This window comes from Colletotrichum lupini, chromosome 1 (assembly GCF_023278565.1).
Source record: "Colletotrichum lupini chromosome 1, complete sequence".
In the NCBI taxonomy this organism is placed as follows: Eukaryota; Fungi; Ascomycota; class Sordariomycetes; order Glomerellales; family Glomerellaceae; genus Colletotrichum; species Colletotrichum lupini.
Window position 1 is genome coordinate 4926725 of NC_064672.1, and position 14149 is coordinate 4940873.

Here is a 14149-nt window from a genome sequence, read left to right on the forward strand (position 1 = left end):
TTAAACCTCCTCAACTTACACCACAATGCAGTTCTCAACTCTCTTCGGAGCCGTAGCCCTCGTTGCCGGATTGGTCTCGGCCGCGCCTGCATCAGAGCAACCCGCCGTCAAGCGCCAGAATTGGCAGCAGTGCCCAAAGGCAGGCGATCGGTGCACAAACATCTTGGGAGGAGTTGGCGGTTGCGTTTGCGGTCTCAACCTTGACCCTAGATACAACTGCGTTTGCGTTTAAGTAGGTTTCTATACTTGCTCAATGTTTTTGATTACATACTGACTTTGTAGAAGTATACCTCTTTCTGTACCAATATTCACGGGCTACGGAATGAGTAGCAGTAGCACGGGGCATGGAAGGATGGTATAGCGTCTAAGCGAATGATTGTCTCATCGGTTGAGATTATAGAATAAAAGTAGGAAAGTGAAATGCAATGGTTTTGGACTAGTACAACGATTCGATCCCTTCCTTTCCATCGTATCAAACTGTAGTAAGTGTCTTTCAGTAGCTTTCATTATACGAAGCCAGTTAAGTTTATCTTTGAACATGTTCATCGCGAAAAGAAACATCACGTTGAAATGTTGCTTTACAGTTGATACAATTAAGGGTCGTCGTTGGCGTCTCAAAAGGTTGTTGTCATATAACGTTGCAGACGGAGGTTTGCAGACGGAGGTCACATCCGTCTATGGCGTGATGGTACGCAACCCGCGAATCAGACGAACGTGGGGCTCAACATCGATACCTTCCTCATAACTCTTGTCTGCAGGCAATCCCTTTCCGCTCGAATCTTTCATCTTTTGCACATACATCATGTCTCGAGACCCAGATCGTCCAAACGTCGTCCTGATCCTAGCCGACAACCTCGGCTGGGGTGAATTGGGTTGTTACGGCGGTGGCGCCCTCCGCGGCGCCGCAACGCCCCGGATCGACAAGCTCGCGACGCAAGGTCTCCTGCTGCACAACTTCAACGTGGAGAGCGACTGCGTGCCAACCCGCTCCGCGCTGATGACGGGCCGGCACCCGATCCGGACCGGCTGCCGACAATCCGTCCCCGCGGGGTTCCCGCAGGGTCTGACTCCGTGGGAGCGGACGCTGGCTGAGTGTCTCAAGGAGAACGACTATGCTACTGCGCACCACGGGAAGTGGCATCTGGGAGACGTCCCCGGTCGGTATCCTTCGGACAGAGGCTTTGACGAGTGGTTTGGGATCCCGCGGACGACGGATGAGACGCAGTTTACGTCTGCGATTGGGTATACTTCCGAAGTGGCGGAGATGCCGTACATCATGAAGGGAGTTGCTGGGCAAAAGTCAGAGAATGTGCGCGTCTACGACTTGGAGGCCAGGAGACTCATCGACGAGATGCTGGTGGAGAAATCTAAGGACTGGCTGTCTCGTCAAGTTGCGGCTAAACGGCCATTCTTCCTCTACCACCCTCTCGTCCACCTTCACTTCCCGACGCTGCCTCACAAGGACTTTGCGGGAACTACCAAACAAGGCGACTTTGCCGACTCCATGGCGGAGATGGATTACCGCGTAGGCCAAATCCTTGACCACATTGACTCCCTCGGAATCCGGGAAAACACAGTCGTCATCTTTGCCTCCGACAATGGTCCCGAGTTCAGGGAGCCGTACAGGGGCACGGCGGGGCCGTGGTCGGGGACATACCACACTGCCATGGAAGGCAGCCTGCGCGTGCCCTTCATCATACGGTGGCCGCGTCACGTCCCAGAAGGCGTCACGTCCAACGAGATCGTTCACGTAACGGACATTTTCACAACAATTTTGTCCGTCACCAAGTCTGGAGTTCCAGACGATCGCCCCATCGACGGCATCGATCAGACAATCTTCTTCAAGGACCCGGCCAGCGTCAGATCCGAGAGGCTGGGTTTCTTGTTTTACATCAAAGAAGAGCTGCGAGCGATCAAATGGAAGGACTGGAAGCTGCATCTCGTCTGGGAACCCAAAGTCAATCAGTCGTCGGGTCGGCTCGAGTCGCCTTACTTGTTTAACACCGTCAGAGACCCAAAGGAGGAATCAGACATTTTGTCGTTCAACACCTGGGTATTACAGCCAATGACCAAGTTGAGGACTGAGTTCCAGAGGAGCTTGGCAAATGATCCGGCGCCCCCTGACCCGTTGAAGGATTTTCTCTGCTCCAATATAGACGTAGACATTCTCTGGTAGAGTACAGTAAGAATGCAATAGTCTTAGAGTCAGTCTCATAGCAAATGCTGTCTTATTTGGACTTGTCTCGTTTTTGGTCGAGCACCTTTAATCAATTTAGACTTTGTGATAGTTAGTTTCATAGCATTGGAGCACATCTTGCGTGTGCACGATCTTGGTGCGCTCCGAATTACATGACTGAAGTCCTATATTGAGGCAGCCGTGGTCATGTTGGTCACGGCAGAGACTGATAATATCAGACTAGTTTGTCCCACACTTTGAAAGGTTCGGCCTATCGTAATGGAGACACAACATATGCAACTAGATAACTATGGTCCTTGGCCGTAAGCAGGCTGAGCGATATGCGCGGCCAAAATCAGGACCAACTTCTCCAAACAGAGGGCAGAGTAAGCCTTGTGTGATGGGAAACAGTTTTGCCACGAGGACACTGAGCCACCAGCAAATTCACTTACATCAAAGATACCAATACTCTCCAGCACCCACAAACCAAGCAGAAAATTTTGGAACCCTCTGTGTTCCTTCACCCCAACCTGTGCGGTCAAGGCAAAAAGAAAGAAGCAGACTCCTTTACGACCAAGCGAGCAAACATTAGGCAGATACCTCGCGATGGCCTCAAAAACGACGTACGAGCCTCTGCTCGTAACACTCACCTTCACACCGGGCGGCTTCCAGCAGACCAAGATCCTCTCTATGGCACCGCAGACAACCCCCTTCACACCACCCAACGACCTCTGCTCTCCCGTCGACATTCGCTGCCTTGTGGGCAAGATGGAAGATCTCACGGGGGACGTCGAGTGCCTGCGAGACCAAGTCGTGGCCGAGACCACAGCCAGCCTACCAACGCAATGCTTTCCCGAGAGTTACGCCGCAATCTGGCGACCATCCGGGAATACATTCAGTGGGAATCATGAAATTGTGGAAAAAAGCACTGAAACAACGCTGACAAGACGATGAATTAGGCGACGTCGCAAGCGTGGCCTACCCAGGCACAGCCTGCATCTCCGGCTGGACGACAGCGTGCGAGACAACCCTGACCCTCGAGAGCGCGCAGACGTACACCCAGACGTGGTGCTGCCCGAGCTCGTACACCTGCCTCGTGCCCACGCCGGGCGGGACGCCCTACCGGGACTGCGTCAGTCTCCTGAGCACGAACACGGAGATCTGGATCAACAATGTCGCGACGAGCGGCGGGCGGGAGTCGACGCTCTGGAGCTCGTGGAGGAAAATCTCCCTCACCGGTCTCCCCAGTGTTGCCGGGGGACCCCTCTCGGTCAAACACCCCGTCTTTCCGCTCTACGGTCGTGTTCCCTCCTCCCAGGCCTCTGGTGTTGCCGGAGGGACAGGTCTTTCGGCTGGTGCTATTGCGGGGATCGCGGTTGGAGCGGTGGTGCTGGTTCTCTTGCTGCTCGGTGCCGGGTTACTCACATGCCTTCGGAAGCGGAAGCAAAAGAGGGCTGCAGTCGTCATTGCCGCGCAGAATGAGGGCAATACGGGCAATGAAGAATATGGGCAGAAAGGGTTTGGGTACGATGCGAAGCAAGAGTTACCCGGCCACGGAACGGAGATGACGGAAGTCGACGCTGCCACGCCGCCTCCCGTTGAGCTTTCGGCTTATACGAGAGCTGCGGAAGTGGAGGGCAACCGGCCTGCTGAGTTGTCGTAATAGTAATCCATAGAGAGTTTTTGCTTCTTCAAACATACCTACATATGATCAGTTCTTGAAATACATTTCCTCAACTTGCTTTGGATGGTTGGTTTGTACCGTGTATTAGTTAACTAGGCTCCACCTCGCTAGACCGCATTGTCTGAATCCCACATCCAAAGGCGTGTCGACAAGCTTGCGGGTCTCAGCTTCGTGGTGTAAGTGAGTAAGGAACTCTTCATGGGATTGGTCAAAGCCGTCGCCCTTGTCCAAACACGGAAGTCTTGAGTCTTGGTTCCCGAATCAATGGGAGACATGTAAAGACTTCGCCCATTGAATACTGCGAATATGATATGACAACATGGGATGTACTCAATCCGAGACCAAAAGTATATAATCCCATCATTTTCCCAAGAGCTCTTCGAATAGTACCACACAACATCACTTACAAACACATCCAACCCAGTCCTAAATCCTCCAAAATGCCTGAATCTCACGAATCCATCATCATAGTCGGAGCAGGCATCGTCGGCTCCGCTCTAGCCCACTTCCTCTCCTCCTCATCATCATCCTCATCAAACACTCCACGAACAATCACTCTCATCGACCGCTCCTTCGGTCCCCTCCTCGGCTCAACAGGTCACGCACCGGGCTTCGTCGGCCAATTCAACGAGTCCCCAGTCCTCACCAAACTAGCCATCGACTCCGTATCAGAATACACCAAAATCCCCGGCGGCTTCGACACCGTGGGCGGCCTAGAAATCGCCTTCCAGCCCGCAGGGTGCGAGCGACTCAAGGCCAGATGCGCAGCCGCCTCACAGCGCGGCCTAGCCGCCGAGATGTTGAGCCTGGGAGAAGCACATACGCTCGCGCCGGAACTCGTCAGAGAAGAAGACGGAAAAGATTCGTCGGGGGCAGGGGCTGCAGTCTTCTTCCCCACCGACGGGACCGCCGACGCATGCAAAATCACATCATTCTACCAGGACTCTGCAAAGAAAGCAGGCGTCAACTTCCTACAAAGCTCCGTCGAGAAGCTCCTCCTCACACCAGACGGCCGCATCACGGGCGTCCAGGTCCTCGACCTCGGCTCCGCACAACAACTCGAAGCCGATAAAGTCATCCTCACAACGGGCATCTGGGCCCGCGACCTCTGCCGCCACCTCCCCTTCCCCGTCCCCGTCATCCCCGTCGGACACCCCTACATGCACGCCCGCACCCGAACCCCCCTGCCTCCCCGAGAAAACTCAAACCCGAAATCGAAATCGACGTCGCTGCCCTTTGTGCGCTGGCCGGAACACCACGTCTACTCCAGAGACCACGGCACCCGCTACGGCATCGGAAGCTACGACCACCCGCCCGTAGGCTGCGCGCCGAACGCGGAAGACGGGACGGCGATCGGGGTCTGGATCCCTGATTTCCGGCAGACGCTCGAGGCTGCTAGAGAGATGCTACCTCCCGCGACCGCGGCGGAGTTTGAGGAGGATGTGAGCGAGAATCAGACGAAAAGCAGGAGCTTCAACGGGATCTTCTCCATGACGCCTGATAACATGCCGCTCGCCGGTGCGGTGAGGTCGGTGCCTGGGTTGCACATGGCTGTTGCTGTGTGGGTTACTCACGCTGCTGGGACGGCCAAGTTTTTGACGGAACTTTTGAATGGGGAGGGGGTAGATCAGGAGACGTCGGAGGCCCTCGAGCCGGAGAGATTTGCTGGGCGGGATTTTGCGACGCTGGAGGAGGAGTCGCTTTGTGGGTATAACTCCATCTACAAGACTGTGGCCAAGTAGGCGTAAAGTAATCAGCATACTTTTTTTTTCTCCAAACCCAGGGAATCTTAAATAAGTATCTCTGTGCTTGAGGTATCTAGCTTGCAATTTGAGTCTTGCTTACGTCAAATCGCAGAACCCAGCGTACAGAATCAACCCTCGGCAAGATGAGCCATCTGGCCGACGGTGAATCGTGTCCGGTGCCGAACACCATCAACAGATTCTCATAGCCGCCAAGCCAAGCTTCTCGGCCTCTCTTCAGAGGCTACCACATGGAATCCCCTTTACCTAGCGGAAGTAGTTCCCGAAGGAAGACCTTCACTTGATGGTTCACGGTGCTCCGGTGCGCACCGAATCGTGCCCGGCCCGTTGACACCACGGATCAAACGGCCGAAGCCCCACAGTACGGGCCGGACCACTCGGCCATCGACGACGCGCGCCGAGAAGATGTCGGCAACAGACCTTGGTAGTACACGGTGCTGACAAAACACACGATCTACCAAGTCCAAGATGAAGCATTTGAAGTTGAATCGAATTCGCTATTCAGTTATAAAAGTGCCAACTTCTCACTTCCATTCCAATAGGTCCCCTTATCCCGCCATCCAACCTCATCTTACACCCTCACCTCCAACCATCCAACCCAGCTCTCAAGATGGTCTCCCACGCCACCAAACCACCAACCCCTCTCCCCCTCGAACTCATCCAAAACCCAGCAGCAAAGAACGCACCCTACTACACCCCATCCCAATCCCCCCCCTCCGGAACCGCCCTCCCCTCCACCACAACCACCACCACCCCCCTCCCAAAACTCTTCACCCCCCTCCAAATCCGCTCCCTCACCCTCCAGAACCGCCTCTTCCTCGCCCCCCTCTGCCAATACTCCGCCTCGCCCCCAGCCGGAAACCTCGCAACAGACTGGCACCTCACCCACCTGGGCGGCATCCTCCAACGCGGGCCCGGCCTGACCCTGATGGAATCCACCGCCGTCCTCCCGGAAGGCCGCATCACCCCGCAAGACCTAGGCCTCTGGTCCGACGCCCAGATCCCGCCCCTCCGCCGCATCACCGACTTCGCCCGCTCCCAGTCCCAAAAGATCGGCATCCAGCTCTCCCACGCAGGCCGCAAGGCGAGCACCGTAGCCCCCTTCGTCCACGCCAACGCGACCTCCCCCCCCGAAGCGCACGGCTGGCCGGACCAAGTCTACGCCCCTTCCCCCCTCCGCTTCAACGACGCATACCCCCTCCCCAAGGAACTGACCCTCCCGCAAATCGAATCCCTCAAGCAAGCCTTCGTCGCCGCCGCCCGCCGCGCAGTCCAAGCCGGCTTCGACGTCGTCGAAATCCACGCCGCGCACGGCTACCTCCTCCACCAATTCCTCAGCCCAATCTCCAACGCCCGCACCGACGCCTACGGCTCCTCCTCCTTCGACACCCGCACCCGTCTGGTCCTCGAAATCACCTCCCTCGTCCGCGCCGCGATCCCGGACACGATGCCGCTCTTCGTCCGCGTCAGCGCGACGGATTGGTTCGACGACAGGACGGACCTCGTCCCGCACAGCTGGACGCTCGCCGACTCGTGCAGGCTGGCGCCTCTGCTCGCGGAGCGGGGCGTCGACCTGCTGGACGTGAGCTCCGGCGGGAGTCATCCGCTGCAGGCGACGAGCATCAAGGGCGGACCCGGGTACCAGGCCGGTTTCGCAAAGGAGATTAAAAAGGTTGTCGGGGAGAGGATGCTTGTGTCGGCTGTGGGTGGGATCAGTACGGGGACCATGGCGGAGGGGTTCCTTCAGGAGGGGTTGGATGTGATCATGTGCGGTCGGTGGTTCCAGAAGAATCCCGGTCTGGTGTACGCGTATGCCGATGAGCTTGGGGTCAATGTCAAGATGGCGAACCAGATTGGATGGGGGTTCGGTGGACGTGGAAAGGGGAAGACAGACGTGAGTGATAAAGAAGAAAGCCTCTAGACTCTGTTATAGACCACAATAGACGCGGGTACATTAGCCTACTGATGACTCGGCTTTTTCGAAACGTTCTTCCGGAGACATGACTTACACATAGTCACGGTCGAGAATTGTTCAAAACTATTATTTGCCTGCTTTGACTACTGATACACCTCCAAACGCCTTCCTCCCATTCATCGCAATTTATTTCATGTAGGTATACTCCATAAACATTACCAAGGCTGTCAGAAAAAAAACGGACTGTACCCTGTTTCCTGTAACCCCAGCCGTTGTCGCGTGCCCCCATGTTCCTCTTCTCTCGACAAAAAGAACGGACTTAGACTTCGGTCTCGACATCGGGCTTGCGACCGTTGAGAGCACCCATCTTGGTAATCTTCCGGATCGCAAACTTGGCCTCGTCCTTGGCGAACTGCACATTACGCATCGGACGCCACTGCATCAGACCCCGATGTTGACGGTGCAGGTCTCTGCTCCTGCTCTTGTAGTCCTTGTAGGCGGCAACAGGTCCGTTTCCGTTGCTTTGCTGAGATGCGTCTGAGGGAGCCGCACTCGCGTTGCTGTCTGTTGATTGACGTGTGCCGTTGCTGCTCGCTCTGGTGTCTTTAGTGCTGGCGTCTGTGAGCCCGAGATCCGGCTCACTGCTGTTATCATCATCGTCGTAATCCGTATCAAAATCATCACGTCCCTCCGAGTTCAGGTCTTCCTGATTCTCGTTATCGCCACCCATCATCTGCGTGGGATCTTTTCCAAAGGCAGTGCTCCAATCGGTTCCGTCCTTGGAGAGCCACTTTTCTTTCTCATTCGGGTCGGTCTGAGCTAGGACATCGCGGCCTTGGGTAAGAGACTCATCATGCAGCTTCTGAACAGCAGGGGGCACTTCGGCTCGGACCTCCTCGCCTCGTACTCCCTCCGCAAAACAGGCCTCCCAGGTCTCGATTGTCTCACGCGAATCGTTGTCAGTGACAAACTTGACGTGATCACCATCGGTACCAGTGGAGAAACGACCCTTGAATCTAAGTCGACCAATTTCTTCAATCTTCATGTCAGGGATGTCTTTGAAGTTGTCCTGGGTGATATAGTTCTGTGACAGGCGCAGACCCTTGTCGCAGTTGAAGATGGGAATATCAAAGTCGCGTTCCTCGCAATCCGGGAAGTCCTGGAGCCACAGTGACGCAAAGGCGTCGGCATGACGCTTGCCGGGAGGGTAAAACTCGAAGAAGACTGGGGATCTGTAGCGGTAGCGAACAGGAAGACGGATCTTGTCATGCTTCTCATCGCCACTGATGTCCCAGGAAAAGCCGTCTTGCTCCTCCAGCTTGTTACAAGCGTCTCGCTTGATGCTAGAAGAGCTGCCACCAGTACGAAGGCGAATCTTGGTCTTCAGTTTACCGTAGCCAGCAGCAATGATTTGCTGAGACGTGAACTCGAATGTACCCACATCCCAGCCAAGCTGAGCAGGAGGCAGACGCAGTTCAACAGACCTGAAGAGAAGGGAAATGCGGATTCTTCCGTATCCAACTCCGCCATCGAGAGGGTACCATCTTGTGGCTTCACTTCCAGATCGCAAAATATCGGAAAGCTTTAGAGGGACCACGCCAATGATGGGATCGTGTTGCCTGTTGCGGGAGTCGCGGACAGTGATTGTCACAATGCCAGACCTCCAATCGCGGATGAACTTTTCGGTACCGGCGTTGAAGATGGGTTGCGAGGAGACCGCCTTTGTACGTGTCTTGTAGATAAGTTCATCGTTGACGAGAATTGTGCAGTAGGAACTTGGCAGTTTGCTGCCCTGTTCCTCCTTGACTTCGCCAGCGTCGAGGCGCGCAGGTTCGTACTCGCGTCCCTTGCGCTTGCCGTTGGAACCCTTCACATTGGCGAGCTCCAATCCAACAATCTGGTGGACGACGATGCTGAGAATGCCAGAGGGCCAGAGAGGGTCGGGAGGAGTGTGCTCGACAGCATCCTCCATGTCGTTTTCAATCGTGCCCTTTTCGTCCTGAAGCTCCTTCTTGTCCCTCAGTTCAGGAGGCAGATTGACGTCCTTGCCATCGGTACGAAGAGCCTTGCGGAACTGGGTCTTGCCGAAGAAGCCAACCTCCCAGTGCAGCTCGCCAGGCATAGAGGTCTCGGCCTTGACGCCAGCAAGCTTGGAAACCTGGGGGAACATCTTGCCGGGGTGCTGAATGAGTTTCTGAATGCTCAACTCGACCTTGCCAACGACATCGTCCGCAGATGAGCGATCGCTGTCCCAAAGTTCAACCGAAAGTTGTTCATCCGCCTTGATCAAGTCGGCTGTGACCAACAGACCGCAGCTCTCTTCGAAGACGGGGTTGAGATCATCCTGGATGACACGGGTACAGAACTGGGGCTTGGAGAACTTGCTCCAGGCGACGGTGATGTAGGGGTCGGAGCCTCCGCCCTCACTGCCCCGGCGGTCTTGCTTGCTGAGGCCCGTTGCCTTGTGGATACGGATGAATAGTAGTCCGAGCGCAAGCGTCTCCTTCTTGATGTCGTCGCCTTGCAGCATCTTGCTCAAGTCAAGAGTCATGCTCTTGGGAGCGACGTACATTGAAGCGGCGGTGCCGATGGCCCAGTTGACAAAGTTGGAGATGAGAGGCAGGTTCAGAATGTTGACTCCCTTTTCAATCATTGGCGTGCAACCAGCCTGAACCTTGGGAATACCCATCAGAGTGAAAGTGAGGGTCTTGAGGAACGGCGGTTCAGGGGTAAGCTGCAATCTGATACGGGCGGTGGCGACAAGTCCCTGAAGTTCAACCCCTACGAGTCGTTAGATCAAGCTAGAGATATGGATTATTTTGGTGTACTTACAAATTGGGAGGGGGACACCAAAGAGACCTCGAATACCGAGGTAAAAGACAAGCTGCATTCCCATGTTGCGAGCCTTTGACGAAACGTCAGAGCCAGACGGCTTCGCGTGGTAAGCAACTGAGGCCTCCAGGTTGTAGAAGTCACCAGCCTGCTCCATGGCAGCCAGTTCGTTGGGGTCAGTGTTCTTCTGGTTCTGCTTGTGGGCCTCGTCCTTGATGTCCTTGACGTGGCTATCGGGAAGGGCGCGCAAGCTGAGAATACGGAGCGGGTTGCTGCCCTGAGAGATGTCGGCAACGCGCACGTTTTCGATGACGCCGGGCACTGAGGCAACCATGACGTCCTCGAGAGTATCGGCAACGCCAGCAAACATCTCGGGGTTAATAAGATTCCACATGATGCCGACGGCGGTGTTCATCCACTGAGCTTTGTTAGCTTCATGTCATCGCTGTGCAGAAATGAGTACCACGCACCTCGACGGATTCGGGGACCAGGTTGACGGTTGCTGTTTCGCCACGCGCCTGCTCACTAGACCATTCGGTGTTTCTCCCCTGCGTGATGAGGTCCTTTATCCACAGAAAGACACCAGAGGCGACGCAAGCTCCGAGAGGAAGCAGGCCATAGAGCGAGCCGCCAAAGAACTTGCCGACAATGACGATGGCGAAGAAGATACCAGCGCACAAAATGTTGCCGCGTGTCTCGAGGTGCTCGAACATGGGCTCGTAGCTGACGCTGGGGGTGTGGAAAAAGTTCACGTTGGTCTTCTCGCTGTGAATGGGCACGTCGGTGGTGCTACCGGGCTCGACGGGGTCGGGCGGTGCCGTGACATCTTGGGCCCATCGGTACTCCTCGCCGGACTGGTTAGGGGAGGTGGAGACTGTAGCGTCCTTTCCGAGGTTCTTGTTGGGGACGGATATCTGCCAATTGTCGTGTTAGCACGGGTTCCAGAGCGGGCGGGACGTGATGCCCGGCGAGAAACGAAGGATTCTGGGATGATCTCACGTGAGGGTTTTCAACAACGTCCTTGAAGTTTTCCTTTGGGTTCTCAATCTCGACATCCTTGCCAGTGACGGGATCCCGCACGGTCTTGGTCTTCTTGCGAGCACCTTTTGGTTTCTCGGGGACATGATCCTTTGTGTCTTGGAGATTTTGTTGTTGTTGCTGTTGCTGTTGCTGCTGTGTGGCGTTGCCGTTGTGTTGCTGCTGGCGGGCAGCCTCCTTGGCGATCCTCGCGTGCTCCTTATCCTCGGCTTCAATGGCAGCGTCGCGCTCGCGCTTCTCCTTGTCGAGCTGGGCAACGAACTCGTGAATGTTGGGGATGCGGTTTCGGCCGCTGTAGTGTTGGCCGCCGGTCGGCACCGTGTGTTCGTCGTAGTTCATCTTGCTACCATGGACAACGCCTGATTCTCTAGGGTGTTCTTGTCTGGGATGTGGATGAAGATTGTAGACCAGTCGTAGCTGAGACTACGCTGTCAAAGATCCAAATCAGTTGCCTAGTGTTTGGGTAAACACGAAAGAGCAAAAAGGCAAAGAGAATTGAGCAGAAGAAGACCACACAGGCAAGATCGAAATGTGCGGAGGTTAAAGGTCTCGGGGGATAGGGATATAATCATAGGGATGCAGATCATCCAGCAGACCAGCAGGGCAAAGGGGGGGAAAAGGGAACCTAACCAACCGGCAATCCCATGAAATGGATGAGGTGGGAAACGAGCCCCTCCAATTGCCTCATAGCTCCCCTTCAGCTCTAGCCAGCTAGCTCGCTTCACCATGATTACCTACTTAGTACAAAGTGTACATTACCTCTTGTTGGGTTAGCACCTCTGTCCCTTCAGCTGCAGCTTGTGGGTGCCGCAACAGAGCAGGCAGGGTGGGAAGCTGTGATGGTCAATGACGTAGCGTGTCTTGCGAACTTGCGACTTTGATGGCGGGAAAAAAGCCCACTAACAGCCAGGCGCGGCCCCACCCCCGAAGCAAGCCCCCGGCTCCTTACAGGCCCCCCTATGACGGAAGAAGTTTCCGGTACTTTGGCATGGTCCGAGCGTAGCCGTCACTCCCATCTTCTTGCCCCGGCCTGCCCTGCGCTTTTCACTTACCTTCCGTGCCTATTGCGCGCTGTCGCTTCACTGACACCTAGTATCACTGGTATACATCCCGATGAATTGACATGTTCATGATAATTCGCAGCCACACACATTCCTCCGGGTCAAGTTGCCAGGACTAGAGACGCGGTAGGACTCTCCCTCTGCCACCGTGGCTGGAACGCTCCACGCTCAATGGCCCCAAGGTCTGGCCAGACTGCAGCCCCCTTTTTGGATTACTTACTTATTGAATGGGACACGCTGGACTAGGTGGGCTGGTGCATGGCTCTAGGCGAAAAGCCAGCTTTCCCGCCCTACACTACTATTCATCAGAGTTGCTCAATTTTCCTGTTTTCCCGCATGTTTCAACGGACTGCGTGACAAAAGACGATGCGACAAGCCTGTGGCCGATCTGCAGTAGGGATCGCAAAATGTGCTTGCGTACATGGCTGGCAAAGGGAAAACAACATGGACTGGGCCGCGTGTTCATTGGCCTTTTCACCCCGGCCCCTTGGCTTTTGCGATTAGCTCACTCCTCGTTGAGCTTGTGCTGGCTTGCTTGACAGCTGGAGTCCTGGGGCATGAGGGGGAACGTTTGGTCCGGCTCATGAATGTCGTCGGTTGGGTGAAATGTGGATTTCATATGCTCGTCTTCTTCGTATTCAGACGAAAGAGAGGATTCATCTACCCATTTCTTGGAGAAACTGTTCTCGACTGTATCAATCTGTCCATCCCAGGCAATACAGATGAGCCAACATATGCGTACAGTAGATACCATCGTACCCGAGGCGGCTCCTGATCGTCGTCCAGGTTTGTCAAAAAGTGTGAGGTCAGTCTATCGCAAACCTTCCGGGCGGCTCACTGGACAGCCACGACCTGACAGGGCATGGAACATGGGGTGCCGCTTGTCCCGGCCGGCGGGAGGAGAGAAGCGACGATTGCGTTTACAGGGCCTGTCTTTTTTAGTAACAGCAGCAGTAGCAAAAATAAACCACCTTTATGGCAGACTACAAGAGGCACTCCGCCAAAACACTTTTTTTATATATCAAAGCAGAAATCGTATTTTACGGTCACCCCACTACCTAGGATAGGGTCTAGACTAGTATAGTAACCTATAAATAGGGGTTATAGAGATTTACGGCTTAAGAAATACTTTAATTTCGTAATATATTAGACCGTACAGTAGTATATAAAATCGCGTAATATCGTACCCCGACGTAAAAGTTTTTCTTTTCTTTATAACTTTATTATAAAAATAACTACTACTTTTTACCCTCTTATAGGCAAAAATTACTCTTTACTTAAGTTATTAAACTAATAGCTCGCTTATAGATATTATAATATAGATCTATAATAACTTCTAGTCTCTATATAAAACGTTACTAAACTAATCGACCTTACGACACCTCCTCGTAAAGCTATTTTAAAACGACCGATCGATAATAATACTTATATAGGCTCTACCCTTTTTATATAATAAGAATATATAAATATATAAGCCTCGATATTAATAAAATCTCTTTTTACGGGCTTAAAGGAGCGGGAACGAAGTATTTAGTAAATAAAAAAGGAGCTAAAGTAATCGCTAATAATTAATATCTTTATTATATTATATAACGCATCCTTTTTTAAAAACGAACTTAATAGTTTCTAAATAACGACTTATATTAACGTCTAAGTTATTAAGAAGTTTATTAAGAAAGT

General features: G+C 53.9%; 4 protein-coding genes across 4 annotated transcripts; 3 read left to right on the plus strand and 1 right to left on the minus strand.

Moving 5' to 3' along the window:
• Positions 1–25: 25 nt before the first annotated feature.
• CLUP02_01480 (uncharacterized protein) lies at positions 26–232 on the plus strand (the record flags this gene model as incomplete). The annotated part of the gene is made up of 1 exon (XM_049280520.1): positions 26–232. One exon carries the CDS (start codon positions 26–28, stop codon positions 230–232), a length of 207 nt encoding a protein of 68 aa, XP_049136477.1.
• Positions 233–802: 570 nt separating this feature from the next.
• CLUP02_01481 (arylsulfatase A) lies at positions 803–2176 on the plus strand (the record flags this gene model as incomplete). Its single annotated transcript, XM_049280521.1, has 1 exon — positions 803–2176. The coding sequence occupies one exon, from the start codon at positions 803–805 to the stop codon at positions 2174–2176; it is 1374 nt and encodes a 457-aa protein (XP_049136478.1).
• A 207-nt stretch (positions 2177–2383) lies between these two features.
• On the plus strand, positions 2384–7638 carry CLUP02_01482 (uncharacterized protein; the record flags this gene model as incomplete). The annotated part of the gene is made up of 10 exons (XM_049280522.1): positions 2384–2419; positions 2481–2562; positions 2616–3074; positions 3136–3829; positions 4001–4036; positions 4108–5598; positions 5718–5767; positions 5802–6050; positions 6166–7517; positions 7582–7638. The coding sequence occupies 10 exons, from the start codon at positions 2384–2386 to the stop codon at positions 7636–7638; spliced, it is 4506 nt and encodes a 1501-aa protein (XP_049136479.1).
• A 219-nt stretch (positions 7639–7857) lies between these two features.
• On the minus strand, positions 7858–12054 carry CLUP02_01483 (C2 domain-containing protein; the record flags this gene model as incomplete). Its single annotated transcript, XM_049280523.1, has 5 exons — positions 7858–10319; positions 10371–10788; positions 10841–11284; positions 11370–11831; positions 12043–12054. 5 exons carry the CDS (start codon positions 12052–12054, stop codon positions 7858–7860), a joined length of 3798 nt encoding a protein of 1265 aa, XP_049136480.1.
• Between the last annotated feature and the right edge of the window lie 2095 nt (positions 12055–14149).